Source organism: Porcisia hertigi, chromosome 25, assembly GCF_017918235.1.
Source record: "Porcisia hertigi strain C119 chromosome 25, whole genome shotgun sequence".
Classification (NCBI taxonomy): Eukaryota; Euglenozoa; class Kinetoplastea; order Trypanosomatida; family Trypanosomatidae; genus Porcisia; species Porcisia hertigi.
Window position 1 is genome coordinate 387,513 of NC_090584.1, and position 20,160 is coordinate 407,672.

At 57.8% G+C, this 20,160-nt stretch overlaps 6 protein-coding genes across 6 annotated transcripts; 5 read left to right on the forward strand and 1 right to left on the reverse strand.

The window, feature by feature from the left end:
* Nucleotides 1-298: 298 nt before the first annotated feature.
* On the forward strand, nucleotides 299-2,929 carry JKF63_04605 (uncharacterized protein; the record flags this gene model as incomplete). Its single annotated transcript, XM_067900587.1, has 1 exon — nucleotides 299-2,929. The coding sequence occupies one exon, from the start codon at nucleotides 299-301 to the stop codon at nucleotides 2,927-2,929; it is 2,631 nt and encodes an 876-aa protein (XP_067756608.1).
* A 619-nt stretch (nucleotides 2,930-3,548) lies between these two features.
* On the forward strand, nucleotides 3,549-4,136 carry JKF63_04606 (uncharacterized protein; the record flags this gene model as incomplete). The annotated part of the gene is made up of 1 exon (XM_067900588.1): nucleotides 3,549-4,136. One exon carries the CDS (start codon nucleotides 3,549-3,551, stop codon nucleotides 4,134-4,136), a length of 588 nt encoding a protein of 195 aa, XP_067756609.1.
* A 1,471-nt stretch (nucleotides 4,137-5,607) lies between these two features.
* On the forward strand, nucleotides 5,608-7,803 carry JKF63_04607 (uncharacterized protein; the record flags this gene model as incomplete). Its single annotated transcript, XM_067900589.1, has 1 exon — nucleotides 5,608-7,803. The coding sequence occupies one exon, from the start codon at nucleotides 5,608-5,610 to the stop codon at nucleotides 7,801-7,803; it is 2,196 nt and encodes a 731-aa protein (XP_067756610.1).
* A 2,798-nt stretch (nucleotides 7,804-10,601) lies between these two features.
* On the forward strand, nucleotides 10,602-13,280 carry JKF63_04608 (uncharacterized protein; the record flags this gene model as incomplete). The annotated part of the gene is made up of 1 exon (XM_067900590.1): nucleotides 10,602-13,280. The coding sequence occupies one exon, from the start codon at nucleotides 10,602-10,604 to the stop codon at nucleotides 13,278-13,280; it is 2,679 nt and encodes an 892-aa protein (XP_067756611.1).
* Nucleotides 13,281-14,570: 1,290 nt separating this feature from the next.
* On the forward strand, nucleotides 14,571-15,965 carry JKF63_04609 (uncharacterized protein; the record flags this gene model as incomplete). The annotated part of the gene is made up of 1 exon (XM_067900591.1): nucleotides 14,571-15,965. The coding sequence occupies one exon, from the start codon at nucleotides 14,571-14,573 to the stop codon at nucleotides 15,963-15,965; it is 1,395 nt and encodes a 464-aa protein (XP_067756612.1).
* Nucleotides 15,966-18,450: 2,485 nt separating this feature from the next.
* Nucleotides 18,451-19,692, reverse strand: JKF63_04610 (uncharacterized protein; the record flags this gene model as incomplete). The annotated part of the gene is made up of 1 exon (XM_067900592.1): nucleotides 18,451-19,692. One exon carries the CDS (start codon nucleotides 19,690-19,692, stop codon nucleotides 18,451-18,453), a length of 1,242 nt encoding a protein of 413 aa, XP_067756613.1.
* Between the last annotated feature and the right edge of the window lie 468 nt (nucleotides 19,693-20,160).

Below are 20,160 nucleotides of genomic sequence, written 5' to 3' on the forward strand. Positions count from 1 at the left end.
TTTTTTTGGAGGGCGGGGGGGTTATGTGCACTTGGGCATACCTCTATCTCCCCTCTTTTTCTTCATCCCCTCCCCCCCCCTCCTCCACCCGCACCTCCCCTTCATTTACACAACGTCATGCATGTCTCACGCTTTGTCGCCGTCGTCGTTGAGCTATAGACTCTACTTATGATTAGATTTGCACCAAATATTCATCAGATCCCCGCCCCCAGCGTCAACCTCTGTAAACACACATCGACATCCACGCATACGTGTTGGGAGAAAGGAGGGAGGGAAACTCAGACTTTCGAAAGAGGACATGCCTCGTGCGTTCTTGGCGAGTCGCGCAGACCGAGATTCATCCTCCGCCAGCCCCCCTTCCTCTACAGACCCACCGGAGGGCACCTCCACGGAACAGTGGCAATCAGGGGCCACCGCGGCTGCCGTCGCCTCGCTACCCGGCTCGGCGGAGCATCAGGCATTGTACCACGCCCGGCTGCACTCTTACACCTCGGAGCTGGACGACCACGAGGACGAGGACATGCAAAACATGCCCGCGCCGAACCACATGGAAGCCCAAACGGCGTCCTCTTCCCCGTTGGGGAATGAAGTACAGCAGCATGTGGCACTCCTCTCCCCTCGTCCGTCGAGCCCAGGGAAAATCACCGGGGCAGGGGCAGTACAGACCACACCACCTCCAGTGCAACTTCTTTCGTACCGCGCAGTGTCACCCCCGAAGCGACCGCTCGCATCGACTCCGGGTGTGGCAGCCGCAAAGCCATCCGTCTCTTCGCGCGCTCTGTCTACCCAGACCACCAGCGGCTACCACTGCTCAACTCGGACAAGGGTGTCACCGTCACCGTCACCGCCACAACTAGTCCCAGCATCGCCTCCGCAGCCCCTGCAGCAACGCTCGCCTCACGGGAATCACAAAAGAACCCCAAGCGTCACGAAAGCAGCGCCACCCACGATGGAGCTGATGCCACCGGACAACGCCTACACCTCTGATGCAGCTGCGCGCACAAGCCCACCCGCCCCCAGCACCGCCCGATGGCAGCTGAGCTCTCCACAAGAGCGCGAGCGTCGCAGCGATGACCAAGTGAGTGGATGTAGTGCTGTCTACACATGCGCCTCTGAGGCGGTCAGCACCCTAGAGCAGCAGTATGTCGATGCTCTCCAGCGTCTCAATACAATGCACCGTCTCTACGATCGACTAGACGCGCACAACCGCACTCTCGAGGCGGAGATACGGCGAATACGGCAGGTGCAAGACGTCCTGAGGGACAGCGTCACGTTCCAACTATACAACAGCGTGCGGCAAGTGAAGCACGAGATGAGGCTCCTCAAGCAGTACATTGTGCTTCTGAACTCTAGCTTCGGGAATCAACTGCAGGCGCTGTCGCAGGCTCATGGCGAAGAGCTGCTGCGCCTGCTTGGGCGGCATAGCCCCCACACGTCGCCGCGGCCCTACGGTGCGGAGGGATGGTCCCAACCAATGAAAACGCGAGCGGCCATTGGCGTGGCCGGCAGCGGGGCTAGCTCGCTCGAGCGCGTCGCCAAAGCTCCCTCTCCTGCTCACAGCAGTCGCCTTGCCAACGGCGCTTGGGCTAGCGTGGCCACCGGCATGCAGATTTACAGTCCTGACTACTGGTGTAATGCCGCCTCGCCGCACCCAAGACAACCGCCCTCCGCTGCGTGCACACACACGACACCGGTGGCGGTGGAAGATAACGGCGACGCAGGTGTCACGGATGACCGCAGCGGTGATGCCACCGAGGATCAGCAAGCCCTATCGACAGGAAACCTGCCTGCCAGCACTGAGAGCAATAGAGAGAGCGATGCTGTGACCGAACCTTCAGCGGGGGCCTTGGTGTCGGGCTACAACCGCCGGGGGTTACAGGCGGCCCTCGCAGAGGCCCAAAGGCGTGTGGCCGAGCTTGAGCAGATGGCCTCGAATCGGCAAGCGGAATACGAGAGTCGCATTACACAGTTGAAAATCGCCCATCGAGCCAAGGAGACGACGCTGAAGGAAGAAGTCGCGCTGCTGCGTTGGAGGACAAAAAACGCGCATGATAGTGGCCCGCAGCAAATCGCTTCCGAAGAGGGGCCTGCGGATGAACCAGGTGGCTATATGCCGACAGAATTTGTCAATCAGCTAGTGCAGTTCCTTGGCGAGCTTCAACGTCAGCAGCCGACAGCGAAGCAGCAACCCGGTGCCCCCTCGACAGCATTAAGACTTACCTCAGCGTTGCAGGCAGCACTGCGAGCAAGCCATAAGACCGAAAGATCTTCTTTGCAGAGGCTGGAGGAGGCCGACGAGACTCCGAGGCAGGCGGACTGTCTGCATGACGACAAAGGCAAGCCCAGCACCACCGCAAACACCTACACTCGTGGCCCCTGCCACCGTCACGGCACAGGCGGTGGTAGTGCTCTGCACATGCCAGACCGCTACTCACCAACCGCGGCCGCTCGTCGCGTCGAGCGCGCCCGTGAGGTGCTGGGCTGCGAGGAGCATGGCAGCGGGCAGTGGAAACAGGGGCAGCGAGTCCACCGCAGCAGTAGCAGAAGTCGCCCCCAAGGGGGCAAAGTTTCTGCAGGGGTGGCAGCCGGCGCCCCCACCCCCACGCAGCACTCACTCGCATACGATCATCTGATCAATCACTCGCGGCTCTCGTCGAATCGTTCGGAAGGGCGTGCCGCCCAGAATCGGTGTTCCGCAGCGCGTATGCAGCCCTGCACGGCCAGGGACATGAACAGTTGTATGGTGCCACAGTGCACCTCCAGCAGCCGCTGGCAGAGCTCCGGTCGTGCGGTGAAAGGCGCGCGACGCGACGTAACCGCCGACCCCAAACTGCCGCGATCACGGCTAGCAGATGTCGACATCGATGTGGCTCGAGTGGCACAAGGCATGTGGGCGCAGGAGCTCCTCGAAGAACGCAACTACTTATAGTCGAGAACAGCGAAGGGAAGTGAGAAAACAGGATATGCCACCCAAAGCACTGATGAGGTGTCTGGCTACGCTGATGACTTCGCGCAGCTCTTTCACCACCCCTGCTCTATCGGGCACGGGCACGTCATACATCTCCCCTCCCTCCTCCATCCCCCCCCCCCCCCACGCACACACACGCACACACACACACTGCCAAACCATTCATCTACACAGCCTAGAGAAAAAAAAACAGAAAAAATAAGCGGCATCATCACACAGAGTTTCACGACTACCGCTGCTCACTGCTTTGCCGGGGGGGGGACATTGTTTCCATGGCTCGCCTCCAACCACCCCGACCGCTTTTTTCGGTGTGTGCGGTCGCCGATCGATGCAGATGGTCATATGCACATGGAATCCGTTCCATCACAATACGACAGCTGCTGAGACACACAAAGTCACCAGCGACTCTCTACCGATGCGTCCGTGCGTCGGGGGGCCTACACTGCCTCTGGCGTCTGATGAGTATAACCTTGTCCCCCTATTTCTTCATCCCGATTCGTTTGTATGCTGCCGTCTCTCCCCTTCCCCTTCTCCTGGCACCCCTTCTAGCCCTCAAGCACGCCTCCATTACAAAATCACAATGAGATGCACGAAACTTTGCCAATGCGTTGCACTGCGCGCAAGGGTCTACGCAGCTGCCAGCTACCCTGCAGTCGGATCCCCGTTCACATTCTCGAAGAATAATGAAAAGGCCATTACCAGAAGTGCGATGACTGTCATGAGTCGCGCAGCCGCGACAACCGGGGCGACCGACACCAACGCCGCCCCGCACGTCGTCCACTACTCTAAGCTCGGCATGGATGGCTTCACCGACGTCAAGTTCAACATGGCCGCTGACGAGCTTCTCCAGCTCATTGAGACTTACGTGGACGCGGTCGACAGTGCGGCAGTGGAAGATGTCAGCTGCAACGGCGGTGTGTTGACGATCGAAACGACCGAGCGCGGCACCTTCATTCTCAATAAGCAAGCTCCAAATGTGCAACTGTGGCTTTCCTCCCCCATCTCTGGTCCTCATCACTACGACATGATCACTATGACGCAGGGCGGTCGCGAGAAGACGTCATGGAAATCGGATCACGACGGACACGACTTGGTGGAGAAGTTGGAGAGGGAATTAACGGAGGTGCTCGGCACGAACCTCAAGCTTGAGGGAGGACAAGGGCTATGAAGTGCTCACCACAGATAAACCACTGAGTGGAGGCAAGGCGTACAAGTCAGGTACACTCATCCCCCCAAACACTTTACGGACGTCACTCGTACGCCTTGCCTGCTCCTTTTCTCAGGTTCAGTGTGAGATCAACCTTCGCGGCACCGCTTTACCTCTCTGAAGCTTATTGCTTCACTAGCTTGCTGAGAGTCTTCCCTCCTCCGTCTTGTTTGTTTGTTTGTTTTGTGTGTGTGTGTGTGTGTGTGGAGGATGGGTGAGGGGGGGGGGGGGGGTTCACTGGTACTCTCTTCAGACTAGGCCACATCAACTCTCCCACCGCACCCCTCTCGCTGCCTCGCACCCACCCCCACACCCCACCCACCTCCTACAGCTGACGTTGCTGCTTCTCGGGGAGTAGACACATATGTGTATATATTGGTGTGCCGCTCTGTATATGAGATTGGCTCTCAATCCCCTCAAAAAAAAAACGTCGGCATGTCGGTATCGACAAGGTGGAGCCCATTACTGTTATTATTTAAGGAGGAGCTGCTGGCTGGCTGGGCTGAGCTGAGCTGAGCTGAGCGAAGGAGGAAGAGGGCAGAAAAGATGCGGAGAGCGCAGGGAGTGACCGTACCCACACGCACGTGGGTGTATAGTGGGCCATCCCTTCATCTCCTCATCACACGTCAGGGTCAGGTGGTGGTAGTGTTACTGCTGCTTTAGACAACATCGGTGGTGTCCCGAGCGCCCTCAGCAGGTGGCTGTCAAAATGTGTGTGGTGTGTATGTGTATGTGCGTGTGTGTGTGTGCACCAGGGGGGGGAGGGGGGGAGGAGGAGGAGAGCACAATAAACATTTTTGGCCTGATGGGATGAAAAGGACAGTGCCCGTATATTTAAAGCTGGGGAGCGGCATCTATCGTCATTCCCCCTTGCTGGCGTCGCTCCCCTCCCCCTCCCTCTCTGCTCTGCTCTGCGCCCTCGCTAGTCAAGCGCACGCACCCAAACCGGAGCTCATCTAACTAAACCGTTGCTGCGGGCCAGAGGAGAAATACGAGCTTCTCTCTCCCCCCCCCCCTTCGAAAACAGTACGTGTGCCTCGCCACACTCCCTTTGGTCTGCGTCTATCTGCACCAAGCGTCGTCCACCATAAGCGTCGTCCTCGACTTGTCTTCACAACCGTCCGCCCTACATGAAGACTTGGAGGCCTCCCTCCCCTCCCCCTCCTCCCCCTTTGGCACCGCCCCACGCTCTCTGAAACGACGCATCCGCACGTATACGTGCATCCCACTCGGTCATGTAAAGGTGTTCATCACATCTCTCATCGACCTACTTGCAGAGTAAACACTGAACAACACGTACACACACCACAGTTGTAATCACACATTTTTTTTACCGCCGCAGCACCACCCCTGCTTTGCCCTGACACACACACACACACACCGCCTTCCCCTTCTCGCCCGCTCTCATCGTCGCCACAGCTTCCGAGGAGCGATGCCCGAGTCTCTTGCGTCGTCCATCGCCTTCCAGGAGGAACGGCACAGCAAGGTGCCAGTGGAGAACACGGGAGTCAATGATCAGAGCATCATCTCCATTTCTTTGCACGAGGAACCCGTAAAAGAGGAGCCGGCGCACGAAAACACATCTCTGGGCCACGAGAGCGGCGCCGTCTTCAATTCCTCGCCCCACGCACATACGCAGTCGCATGACGACATTCAGTTTGAAGAGGTGGACGATGGCGCGTCGAACTCGGCGCAGAGTCTTACGTACCAGGTCGAGGGCCAGAACCAGGCGAGTCGACCCCAGAGTCGTGAGAACTCCGAACCGCGCAAATCCGCACCAGAGGGGGTCAACGAAGAGGCTTCCGCTGACCAGCGCGCTCTCTACCCTCCGCCCCGCCGCCTGTCGCAGCGTGCCGCCAAGGCCGCGCAAGAGGCTCGCCTGCACGCTGGACCACCCTTGACGCCGCGCAGCCGTTCGCCGCAGCACCAGGTAACCAAACAACGGCAGGGTTCTGAGGACTCGACCTTGGTGCCTGTTAGCGAGAACGCACTCGTGCCGGAGCCAACGCCAGCCAAGGCTGTCCCGATCCCTATGGCAGCCGTTAAGCCCGCAGGGAACCATGGCGTAGTCGTCACGGAGCACACCCGCTACTTCCCAGGCAGCAAGTGGACAAGTGTGGTGGACACCTCATTGGAGGAGGTGGAGCGGACGGTGGCAAAGGAAACGGCAACCGCAATTGGGGTGGAACTGCAATGCGTTCGGGTGACGGTGGAAGCGGCAGTCACGGGCATGTCGTGTGGCCTCAGCATCAGCCATGCCCCCACCATGACGACAAGCGATATTGATGAGAGGCTGAGCAGCTGCCCATACGAAGCGACACTGGCGCTGCTGGAGAGTATTTGCACACCGCACAGTCTTGGCAGTGCCAATGAGCACCAAGTAGAGAGTGAGCTGGAGGAGTTGCCAGAGCCAGAGGAGTTGCCAGAGCCAGAGGAGTTGCCAGAGCCAGAGGAGTTGCCAGAGCCGGAGGAGTTGCCAGAGCCAGAGGAGTTGCCAGACCCGGTTGCCGCCGTACCAGCAGGCGCGGATAAGAAAATGAAGGCGAAGAAAAGGGCCGCCGAAACACCGGGGAAGAAGGGAACAAAAATCAGCAAGGCACGGGGCGAACGCAAGAGAGTCTCGCCTGGATCGCCAAAGGTCGATGCGTGCCTGGAGGAGTCGACGCCGTCCGATTTATTGACCCCGCAGCCCAGCGCGGCTCGCTCGCGCCTCGAGAGAGCGCTCGGACAGCTTCCCATGGTGCTTGTTACGCCGCGGATCTACCACCTGCGCTCGCCGCGACCAGGTGTGCTGCAAGTCATGGACAGGGAGTCTCCTCTCTACATCGAGGATCTCAAGAGACGCAATGTGGTGCTCAACAGTCAAAACTCGGCCTCTACCACGACACCGCAGCGCGGCAAAAACGGCAGTCGTAGTTCGTCCGTACCGATTCCCCAGAGCGGGGCCGACGGGCATCCGCCGAACCCTCCACCCCAGCACATTCAGCGCGGCGTCCCATCCCTGGCGCTCCGTCAGCGCCCCATTATTCAGGTGCAACAGCAGACGTGCGCAATGGCGGCGCCGTCGGACGACCCCAGAGGGCACCGCCCTATCAACGGTGTGGAGCACACGGCAAATACGCGCTCGGTTTCTCACCGGACCCGCTCTCGCTCCCGCTCCCGCTCCCCACAGCAGTTGGTGATCGCCCCCGAGGCGGATGCGCTCTCCGACGCTGAACCCGAGGACGTGGTGCCGACAGCGTCCATGGACGTCAGCAGTTCTGTGGCCGAGCAGGACGACTACGCTCTCATGACTGAAGGTGTCAAGGGGGCGGTGGCGGAGGAAGAGAACGACAGCGAATTGGATCATTTTGAAAATGGGGAGGAGGGAACGGACACAGAAGAGGAACCGCTGCACCATTACGAATGCGACACGGACGCAGCCGCTGCGGAGGAAATAATGGCGTTGGACGAGGATATTCACAACGCCGCCGTTGCCGCTAATGGTAGCGAGGATCCGGTGGAACTGCCCAGCCCTCACAACGCGCACCCGGGCGAGATTGAAGAGGTAAAGCTGCAGTACCCATCAGGGGAGCATAGTGACGAACAGGATCCGATTCCGGATGCCGCGCCAAACCCGTTTGTGTAGGCTGGTCCATCGGCCAGCCATAACCGGAGTAGAGGGGGAGGAAGGGGGGGAGGGGGGTTAGGAGCAGTACCTCTGCGCTCTCTTGCCTTCTCGCCCCCTCCCCCCCCCCTCTTCTGCGACACACACGCATAGGGTAGGCAAAATAGGAAGGTGGGTGTTAGAACTTCATGTGGGATGAGGGGGGGGGGTGTCACGTACATGACGACGTCCTCTCTACATGTAGGTGTGTATAGTCTACGCGTCTGTGCCTATCGGTGTGATATACATGTGTGTGTGTGTGTGGGGGGAGGGTGAAAAAAGGGGGAGAGCAGAGAAATGGGAGACAACCTTGTGCGGTGCAGACTCTGCCCCGACTCTCCAATAACCCCCTCCCCTCTCTATCCGGTTGTTGCCGTTTATTTTTTCCAAGTTGCTTTGTTCTTGTTCTGTGGTTGTTATATCCTACCCCATCCACCCCTGTACCCGCACTCGTTTTTTTTTTTTTGAAAGATCTTCATAGAGTTTTCTTTCACATTCACACACACACACAGTCTCAAAGCATCTCCATCTGTACCGTAGGCAGTCATACACATATTCATGTCGGCGAATACACGCGAGTCATATACCAACAGTCTATTAGTGTGTCCCCTCCACCCTCCTCGCCAGGTGCATTCATGTGAGCGCGCCTTCCCGCCTTTTTCTTTCCCCTGTTTGCTTCGTTTCTGTTTTTTTTTTTTTTCGTGGCTCTCATATCTTTGGCCCGCTGTACCCGGTGGCGTCTCCCACCACACCAACACCGTCGTTGTCTTCGTCGTTGATGCACCTCTATTTTCTCTTTTGTCCACTCGAATTTCTATGAGCTTATTTTCATGTCTGCCTGTCTGTGTGTTTGGTCAGCACGACACCATCATGCCCATTCGAGCGACACTTTCCCCCCCGTCTTCGTTGCGTGCGTACACACACACACACACACATGTACGCATCCCCTTCTCACGTTATCCACTCCCCGTCGGTCTTGTCGTGAACGTTCTGTGCTCACTTTTGAACTTTTCGCTCCATGCTACCCCTTCCCCCCCCGTACACACACGCGCTATTCTATAGATAATTGGATCCACCAGGGAGGGGTGTGCGTGTGTGTGTGTGTCGAGTGTCAGTTCAAAATGTAAAGGCAACGCAACTCCCCCCCCCCCCCCTCGTCGGTGCGCTAACTGTTCTGTGTGTATCCAACGGTGTTAGACGCCGCATTCTCCTGAACTGCCCATTCTTCCTCCTTTCTGTTTGGGGGGGGGGGGGGAGAGGGATGGAGGGAGCGACGGGCACCATCTTTTATCATCCTCCTCTGGCGTTGTCAACGCGAGGGTCACTCTCCCGTTGCATACATATAGGCACTGTTGTAATGTGCGTCAGTGAGTTTGGGAATTGAGGGAGGGGGGCTGTTTTTTTTTTCTTCTAGTGTCTCCCGTTGAATGACTGATGTGTTTAGTGTGCCTCTCGCATAGAAGAAAGCATTGCACCGAAGAGAGAGGGGGCGGGGGAAGTCAGATGTGTGGGGACAAAGAGTGGCAGAGGACTTTCACATTGCAAAAACCTCAATGTGTGTGTGTGTGTGTGTTTCTTCTGCCCCGCCCGCAACAATTTTTTGTTTGCTTCGAGAGGAAGACTCATCGTGTCCTCCGTCGGGTGGTGATTCGCCAGTTGGGTGGCGTACTGGCAGCATCTCGACCACTGAGAGTATTATCGGCGCCTTCTCTTCGCTTCCCTGTCGTTATGTTGATCTGTCCGTGATGATGCGTGCTGGAGAGAGGAGAAAGTAGTGTGTGGGGAGGATTCAAGACGACGAGGAGGGACACGGTGTGGTTTGATTCGAGTTGTCCCTGGTAGTGTAGGGGGTACTGGGTGCGTGTGATGGGGATACGGCGAGGGAGGAGAATGCAACAACTGTCGAGTCACAGCCTTGCCGTTTCGCTTGACTTCACCAGTATCGTGCGTTGCTCTCTGACCTACCTCACTCAGCCGTCTCTCCGTCCGTGGTAGCTCAAAACGACCACCACCACCACCACCGCAGTAACACAGACAGCGGGAGATAGGAAAAGAAAAAGGTATGCGCTTGTGCCCCATTTTTTGTGTGCGTGTGTTTGTGTCAATGTAGTATAACATCGCCCCCTCCACACGATCTCTCTGCGTGCACATGTGTAGAGATGCTTCCAGAAAGAGGTGGCTACAGTTTGTTTCACAGGGAAGAGCGCGCCCCCGCCCTCTCTCCCCCCCCCTCCCCTTCCTCCAGTTAAGGACAGACGATGGATATATATATATATATGCTCGTTGAAGGCGAAGACTGACGCATCTTGAGCCCTCCATCATTCTACTGCAGAGGTAGTTGTCGCGCTGTCACTCTCCGTCTCCCCTTACCACCGCCTCTATCACATCGCGGGCGCACACAACTCAGCTGTAGGCAATCCACAACGTATAAAGAGCGTACGAACAAGGGGAAAACGGTACGACAGCCGTGGGCAACTCCCCTACCCCCCCCCCTCCCTCCCTTCCTCGTGCGCATCACACATTCAACCGGGCACCTTCGTAGACCACTGCCCGTGCACCTCTCTTGTTTGCCCAATCCCTGCACTGCCTCGCGATCCCGCAGCTGAGTATAACAGCGCTTCGTGTGCACGCCCCCGCGCCACCATAACGGCCATATACCTCACAGAAAATCACGAACTGTAGACGGAGGAGGCCAACCACCCCACCGTCACACGAAAGGCCATTCTAGAGCCTCTTGACCCCTGTCAGTGAGTCACCTCCCCTGGGACTCACTCTAAAACATGACAAGCAACGGCCAGGCCACGGCGCCGCCTTTGGCGTTATCGTCTATCGTCTCTAAGTACGCGTCCCCGCCAACGTCCACCACGAAGACAGATGGTGTTTCCCCAGTGCTTACCTCGAACTTGTCCATCCATACGGATGAGCCGGAGCGTCCCCAGCTCCCTAACGATTCGGTCAATGTCGAGGCTTCAGAAGTCGCTTCACGAGCACACCAGCAGCAGGGCGGTACACTCACCTTCGGGGTACCACCAGTGCCGATGACACGTGGGCCAGGGCATACGCCCCGTGGAAGCACACGTACATTGAGTAAGCCACCACAAAGGCCTCCAAGCCGTACCTCGTCACGCTACTGCACGCCACTCTTGCGTGGCGACAGCGGGTGGTCGCAGCACGTGACAAAGACGGCGGCCCCAATGCCAAAGTCATCGTTTGTGCAGAGCGAGCGCTCTATCCAGTTTGTTGAGGATGAGCTGACACAAAACGGCAGCATCCTGTTCCAAGTGCACCCCACCGCACTCAACCACCGCACCGAGGAGCCCGGTCTCAATGCCTTGACGTACTCGGATGGCAGCGACATTCACTTCACAGTGGATGAGTCGCAGCGCGGGGAACGATGCTCGAACGTGCCCGCTCTCGGCACCACAGCCCACAGCGGTGCCTCCATGGCCACCCCAACAAGCCTACACTTTGAAGTCCATTCGACAAACGACGAAGCACGCCACAGCTTCTTCCAGGAAAGTGGCTGTAGAGAAGAATCGGTGCGAGGGCAAGAGGTGTTGGTGTCGCACCTCAGCATTGACCGCGGAGATGACGCCAATGAGGCAGCAGCCAAGGTGGTGGATACAAAAGAAGCATCATTCGAGTTTGTCAGCGCGAGCGAGGAGCGGCGACGTGGCAAGGAGGTCGAGGAGGAGCGGCGCAAGCAGGCGCTGCAGGAACGCAGCCAATACATGAACATCCGTCCCTGGAAGACCAACGAGCCCAATCCGCGCGCCCGACGCACAAGCAGCCAGAGCGCGGCCTATGCTCTGCAGCAAGAGCAAGCCACTAAGATGAAGGAGGCTGAGAAGCGCCGGCAAGCCATGAACGCACGTCCGTGGTACACCAACAGCGCCACCCCAAACAGCTCGCGAGCAGCCACCCCCACGGTGAGGAAGCGCTCCTCCGCTCTTCCGAGCGCGCGCAGCAACAACGGCACAGTCAGAGCTGAATGCCCAGTGACGCTGTCGTCAAAGGAGAATGAAGTACTCGTCGACAGAAATATTCCCCCAGCAAACCTTGCAGCCCACCCGCAACCCTCGTCCCCCGTCTCGGAAGATCCGTGCAGCTCTGTCGCGCCAACTCCATACGCACACCCGCGCTCGCCAGCGCAGCCTAACGACACAGCAAAAACCCCTGCGACCCCGCCGCCGCCGGCGGTGTTCGACCCCGTCGTGGCAGCTAAGTTTGTCACACCAGCACCTGTACTGAAGGCACCACTAGAGATTATTGGTGAAGAGGTGGAGGACTGGACGCAGACCGTTAACCAGTTGCGCAACCTGCAGGCAATCGCTGAGGTGATGCGGGCGCGCGAGCGCACCGTTGTGCAGCTGTCGTCGCAACTGGCGGCGAAGAGCAGCGTCATGAAGCGGCTGAACAAAGAGCTGTACAAGGCTCGCGACGATCACGTACGGCGGCTTGGTTGCGACTTGACGGGGGCGATGCTGTGTTCCTCGCGCAGCCGGGTGACGCCCCGATCGTCAAGCCGCCCGAGCACCAGCCGCCCGAACACCAGCCGCCCGCCAAGTATCGTGCGCCTCTACACGGAACCTCAGCACCAGGCGAAGGACTACTACTCCATAAAAACGCAGGACCACGGCCCCCAACCGGTGAGTGTGCTGAGCGACGACGAGCTCTCCGAGAGTGAGAAGGTGAAGCACGCGCTGGACTTGCAGCGCTGGCGCGTCGAGCGGGCAGCACTGCGAGACACCAAGGCCCGCGCGGTGCACCGCCGCCGAGACCTCGCCTATCAGATGCGACGGGGCAGTAACATCAAGGACATCAGCACAATACAGCCTACGAGCGGGCGTGGTCCGCTAGAGCGCGCCGCAGCCGGCACAGAAACAGCCGTGGATGTGAACGGCTACGACCGCTTGATGGACCTTCGCTTGTACGCTCAGCGCGCCACTGTGGAGGCGGCGAATGCCAAGAAGGCATATGAGACAACGATGATCATGGAAGCCACCGTGAAAAAGCAGTGCGACCTCTCCTCTCCAGGAACACAGAGTACGAAGGAGTCGCATAACAAAGAAAGAGAGCAGTACGCCGCGTCGCTGCAGGGGTTGCAGCGGTCCGTGCAGGAGGCGCGGTCACTCCTGCAGCGAGCAGAGGCGAAGATGGCGCGCCGTAGAAAGTCCCCTACCTGGCTTGATGAGGGTGCCGAGTTGGAGATGAGAGACTTCAGCGAGGCTCTTTTTGCCGTGCGCAGGCAGGCAGACCGCGCCGAAGAGATCGCCACCGCTGCTCCTGATGATGAGGATCGCATGCTCCGCTCAGCGAGCACACCGCGGCTTGGAACGTCGCTGGCAGGCACGCCACGAGGAAGTATCAACGGCTTCGCGCGTCCCCGAACATCTCCGCGCATTCGTGGAAGCAGCGCCTCGAACGGAGGTGGCGTGCTTGAACGACTGTCGGCTTAGACAGAGAAAGAGGGGGGAAGGGGTCAGGGGGAAGCGACCCGCACCCTTGCCGTCTTCCTTTTTTAGTGATTTGAGCATCTCATGAACCTCCGCCCGAACAGAGGACGAGACTGGAGTTAAGGGGGCTGCTCACATGCACAAGCGTGATAGCCCCCCCCCCCCCGTCTAGCGCATGGGGCCGGTACCCCATGCACACATACACACACACACTTTGCTCTCCCTGCCCCCGGCATCCTCGTTGCTTCGCTTGATCTCCTTAATCGTACGAGGTGTGCCTCTGTGTGTGTGTGTGTGTGTGTGTGTGTGAGAGAGAGAGGAGGAGGGGGGGAAGGCATACGGTGAAGGCGTGTGAAGAGCCTGAAGGTGTAAAGCTAGATTACATGTATGTCGTTGCACATTTGCCGCCACTATGGTGTTCATGATGGCATGTCCCCCCCCCCACACACACACACACAAAAAAAAAGCCTTGACATATACGCATACGTCAATTGAATAACGAAGCCAAGTGGTGGTAAGAGTTGCCAATAAAGGGGGGTACTAGCATGTCTTTCCGTGCTCTTCATATATATCTATACATATATATATATATATATATTGCTTTAGGTTTCTCTGTACATGCCTGTAGTTGTACGCTCCTGACCCTAACGAGAAGATCGAGTAGAAAGGCGAAGATGATCAATATACGGTGGAGCAATACAGCTTCAAAAAAAAAAAGAAATGGAGACAGGCGCAGGATAAACATGCCTCATCTGGGCACAACGCTGCCACTGAGTCCTGTGCTGCATGTGTGCGTCTGCATTGAGCAAGCGCAGGCAGAGAAGAAACCTGAAAAAAAAAGGTCGCCCCGGTCCAATACGGTAACTGCCACTCACGTCTCCCTACCACCATTCGGCATCTTGACCATCACCTCTACCCTAACCCCCTCCTCCTCCTCTCATGCGCACTGGCAAATATCTGCACGTGCTGCCGCAAAGCTCTTTTCACGTTTCTTCTGTCGCCCGTGTGCCACCACAACCCCCCCCTCCCCTTCCCCATTCTCCCCACCCCCTAAACACACACACACACACGTGCTACCCCTTTTTTTTATATTCCAGCAATATATTATCCATTTAATAAAGGTCGCTCTCTTTTGAGTTTGTTTGTGTGTTTGCATCACCTCCGGACACACCTCATATCTCTTTTTTTTTCTTTCAAAGGGGTTTCGGGATACAACGTGTATACACGCACGTATATATATATATATATATAGTCATAAAAAAACAGAGCTACAACTCGGAAGCGCACTGCACAATGCCCGCCAAGCAGAAGAAAGGACGCGGAAAGACAGTGAACCTTTTCCAGTTCAATGAGGATTACATCCCAGAGGAAGCCCTCGACTGGGCCGAGGATGACTGGATGACAGCGGAGCAGGTCGGTGAGGCGAAGCTGTCGGAGAAAATAGCGAAGCAGCGCCAAGAGTACAGCCGCGTGGCAAACAACACCTTAGATCAGCAAGAGAGCTTCCGCACGGCGGCCGTGTCAGAGCAAAAGCGGTCCTTCACCATTGACGACCTGCAGCCACCGTATGTGGCACACTTCGGCAACCTGCGTAACGGCACCACTGAGGAAGACTTTCTTTCTCTCTTCAACCGCGACGCCATCGCAGCCCACCGCCTCATCAACCAGGATGGCAAGTCGTTCGCGTTTGTTGAGTTCGTCTCCACGCAGGCACTGATGGTGGCGTTGTCGCTAGACCAGACCTTCCAACGCGGTCGCCGCATGTACGTTGACCTCGCTACACCGAAACAAGTAGAGCGGCTGCTTAACCGCAACACGAACGAGCGCCCTGGCATGTCACGCGATGCGGCTGGCCAGCAACAGCCTGGTGGTCTCGCCGCCATGGGGCTTTCCCGTGACGTTTTCGGTGGCCAACAACCCGAGGACCAGCCGGGAATGCAAAGGATGACCAGCCGCTCAAACTTCGGCTCCCGCACTGAGCTGCACAACTTCGGCGACCTGTCGCGCGACGTGCTAGGCTCAGCAGTGCAGCAAGCATCGCCAGTGTCGGGCAGCCCGATGGGCAGCGCTGGCTCCCCGCTGAATCTCGGCAACTGGCGCAGTGATGCCCCGGAACAGCAACCCGATTTCTCCATGCTGCGCGAGAACGGCCGCAGTGAGGAGGGCCTCGACCGTCGCACTGGCAACCTGCGCCACAGCAGCGACCCGGCTAGCCCGGTCACTCAGGGGGAGGTTTCGCTGGAGGCGAAGTCGAATCCGTTCAGCGGCGAGATTGGCAATTGGCGCGACGCCCCGCGCGTGGAGCCGCCGAAGACGGAGAAGGAATCGGAAGGTGCAGTCAAAGATGACGCAACAGCGCCGAGCGATCGCAAGACTGAGGAAAGCAACGCCGGCTGTGCCAACAACAGCGACGCAGCCAGTAGCCCGAATAGCAATGGTCGCGGTCGCGGCGCAGGCGGTCTCGGCCGTGGCGGTGGTGCCGGAGCCATTGACAGGAGCTCCTTTGGTGGTGAGCGCAGCGGTTTTGGTGGTGAGCGCAGCGGTTTTGGCGGTGAGCGCAGCGGTTTTGGCGGTGAGCGCAGCAGGTTTGGCGGTGAGCGCAGCGGTTTTGGTGGTGAGAGAGGTGCGCCGTCCAAGCCGTCAGGCCCTGTGAGCACGGACAAGTGGGCTGACCTGCGCCGCAGCTAAGCAACCACAAAGCCATAGCTGTCGCCTAAGTCATGTGCGTGTGTGGTTCTCTCCACCTTCTCGGCCCCTTGCACACCTCTGCACCTCCTTAGCGATGTGCCGAGGTATGCGGGGGGGGAGGGGGCACGGATTCATGGGGACATGTTTGGGAGTCTAACGGTGTGTCTATGACTGTGTGTGTAGAGGGAGGTGGCTTTGCGACAATCTGTGTCAACGGGGCCGAAGGCGTTTTGACTACAACTGTTCTCAAGTTGCGAGTACCCCCATTGGACAGGGGAAATGGGAAGGCTACACACGTGCTATCAACGAGTGCGCGTGTGTGCTTTCCATATCCCCCCTTGATGTTTTTCCTGCCCCCGTCCAGCACATCAGTGCACACACACACACAGTCCTTCCTTCTATATATTTATATATTCCTGTTGACTTTGTTCTCCATCGCTGATAGACTCTATACACATGTACACATTTGTGTGTGTGTGTGTACATATATATATATATATATATATGATCATGAACGATTAAAAAAAGCGGGGGAAATGCAAACAGAAGCAAAGAATGGAAAAGGGAGAATTACAACAACGCAACCCCCTTTTCTTTTTCTCCTCATCCTTCTCCCCCGCCCACCTACGCTCTCCTCCAATCCCCCCCCTGCCCTCTCCTCGCCTTCTTGGAAGAAAGTGAAAGTAAGAGACAGAGCAAGGCGACCACTCGCACGCGCATGGGTAAAGAATAGGCGTGGAGAAAAATCGGGAAGAGGGGGGAGAGACCAGAGCAGCGGCAAAGGGGGGAAGATATCGAGGGAGGTTGACACACAAAGAACGCGGGGGCAGGATGAACCCGATTGCTTAACATTAACGTGTATTCATAAGAGCGACGCAAGTGCGTTGGTGATGTGTGCGTAGAGGAGGCCTCTCGTTTGTCTTCTTAGTGATTAACGCAGCGCTTGTCCTAAACTGTGATATTGGCCGCTAGGGGGGGGAGGAGGGGGGGGGAACTGATGTCTTTTTCGTTTATCTGGTCTAATTTTTTTTTCTTGTCAACCATCGTACGCATTGGATCGTCAGAGAGGAGAAATGGGGGGAGAGACCACATGGTGTGTCCAAACTTACCCCTTGTATTCTTCCCCCCCTCCCCCCCCCCCCACCCCACCCCACCCCACCACTCCTCCTCCTCTGCCGTTTCATTTTTTTTCTGTTGTTTCTTGCTTTGGTGGTTATGTTGGAGGGTTTACACAAGTAGAGCCCCCTACCCACCCGTTTGTTGCTGTTTGTCGTTGCTGTGTTGTGTGGATGCTTTGGTGTGTGTGTATCTAGGGAGGGGATGTAGGGCTCTCCCCCTTGATGTTCTCATGTGGATAGGTGTCGCGAGTCTTAAGTCGAAATACTGAGGTCAACAGAGAGAATGGAGGAATAGGGTGTGCCGGCACGCGTGTATTGCGAGAGAGATGCGCCGAGGCAATGCTTGTTTTCCTTTTATGGAGATTCACCCTACCCCCCCCCCTCTCCCCCAATTGCCCTCAGCCTCGTCCCCACATGTCTGCGTGTGTATATGTGGATGTGTTTACCCCCGTCCGGCTAACCTGGGTGTCTGTCTGCCTCTCTTTATCTGAGTGTGTGGTCCATTTGTGATGGTGCGCCGTGGTTTCTCTTTGCATTTCTCATGTTTCACTAACATCGTAAGCAAATCACCCCACTCCACCTCACCCCATCCCGGGCATCGTCACAGGCTACGACGAAAAAGCGAAAAGTGTATCTGCCCCAGAGGCGCGCGACAAGAAGCCCACACAGACGGTCACCGAATAGCTCGCCATGCTCTGCTTTTCACCACGGCGCGTCCAGCGCCAACTTTACCTGATGAAAGGCCTCGCGTGCGTGCGCGTAGCTGCGCCACACAAAATGCCCACGTCACCACCACCCCCCCCACCCCCCCTTCAAAAAAAAGAAACGCCACACCCGCCCCGAAGCCACCTGGCCCCCGCCCCGCCGCGGCGGGCAGGGGGCACCTGCCCGGCCGACCAGGGGGCCCCTTCTCAGCCCGCCAGGGGGGGCTGCTTGGTCGACCAAGGGGAAGAAGGTCGCCTGCTCGGTCAGCCAAGGGGGGGGCCTCTCGGCCGCCCAGGGAGCGGGGGCGCCTGCTCGGCCGGAAAATGGGGGGGGGGGGGCGGGGAAGAGTGAAATGCCAAACGCGCGAAAAGTCACCATCCACATTTGAGGGGGAGGGAGGGGGGGGAGGGCTGCGTGCCGATGTTTCCTGTGTTTTGTTTGCCTCGATGCCGGGGGTGGTGGAATGAAATGGAGGGGAGAGGACACCACGGAGTCAAAGACTGCCGTGCGACTTTAATATGTTTTCCACAAAAACAAAAAAACATCTTAAGACTTTAGTTCAGAGACGTTACTGTGCGCGTGCACGGCCGGGTGGCAATAATGGTAGCCCTACCAACACAGATGCACATACGCACACCCATCCACTGCCCGCGCGACCTGCCTTAGCCGTCCGTGGGAACTATGGCCTTGGCGGGGTTGCCGCGAAGCACCTGGAGGATCGTCGGGATGCTGCAAACAAACACCCACGCCGCCATCAGACCAATAATGCCCGAAAAGGCTCCCAGGCTGGGATAGTCTTCCGCCTGCCACGGTACCCGGCAGTTCATGCCGAAGATGGAAGCCAAAAGATTCAGTGGCAGGCAGATGGTTGCGACCTGGCTGAGGATTTGCATCTTGAAGTCCATGTTCGCTGAGCTCTGTGACATGCGCATCGACACGCCCGTCACGAAGTTCAGGTTCGCCTGGTTCAGGACATCACGGGCGTCGTCAAAGCGGTCTGACACCTGTGTGTTTTTGTCCAGCGCCTCCTTATAGATGGGCATGACCTGCAGCATGTCACCCGCGACAAAGCTGCCCCGCATCGAAGGCGTCACCAACTCTCGCAGCAGCTTCTCCCTCAGGTAGAGCAAGCCGCGGAAGGAGGAGATGCGGCGGCGCAGCAAGGCAATGCGCCGTAGCAGGTCCGGCTGGTCGCGCTGACCTGGTGCGATGAGGAGCACCATCTCGTCGATGCAGTCCACCTCACCCAGTAGCGCCGTCGGGTCCGGCAGCATCATCTCGCTGGAGTACGCCACCAGCGTGGCGAGGACGATACTCGGCGTGAGGGTGCCGTACCCAGGGCCAGTGGCGTCCACCACGTTCACACGCATCTCCAGGGCCCGCACCACCTCCTCCAGCCCAAGAAACCGCCTGTCGTGCATCGTCACGATCAACCTCTCCGTCATGAGCACCGTGCACCAAACCACACCACGAGTATTGTCGAAGGCCTCCCCACTTAAATTCTCCTCGTCGAGCGCGGCGGCCTCGTCGGTGGTGAGGTATACTGGGTCGATAGCACAGCTCAAACAGCCGTACGCATACTGCGCCAAGTTCGGCTGCAGCTCCATCACATCACTCTCTGTCGGCCGAACAACGGCCTCCAGCACCGCTGGCGGGATGTTGAGGGACCACGGAAGTCCGTTCAGGATTTGGTGTCGCACCTCCGGGGTCTCGCCCTCCACGTCCACCCAAAGAATGCTGTCCTGGTTCACCTCCACGTTCTTCAGCATCACGTCTGCGTTCGCAAGCCAGGAGGAGCCACTGTCGCGGTTAAACGCGAGATAGCGCGTGCGGAAGCCGAGCGGCCACCCCGACTTTGCGGCGTCCACGTTGGGACTGTTGTTGTCAAACTGGCTGCGCATCATGGTGAAGTTTAAGATCACTGTGTGTGTATATGTGTGTGGTGGTGGTGGGGGAAGGAGAAAAGCGCTGTGGATTCTTTGAACACACCCGCGACACACGCCCACAGACCTGGGTGCAGGAATGCGAGAAACGTTGGCTGCCTTGAAATGTGCACGTAGCGCTGGCGAGTATTGCGCGCAATAGGACGTGCCGAGGTGGCTGGTGGTGATGAGTATAAAGAGAAAGAGAAAATCCCGAGGTCAAAATGTAACCCGCCTATGAAGGTGGACTGCTCCCCGTATCCTATTTGGGAGCGTGTCGAACGTGATGTGTGTATCCGCGTGTTGTAACGCGTTCAGCAATGCACACGGAGACGAGATGGGCAGAGAGTTGGCTGCACAGTTTGAGAGAAAATCATTCGCCGATGCATGTCCATCTCACACTAACAGGGAAGAAAAAAACGGGCTTGTGCAGACACACAGACGCACGCG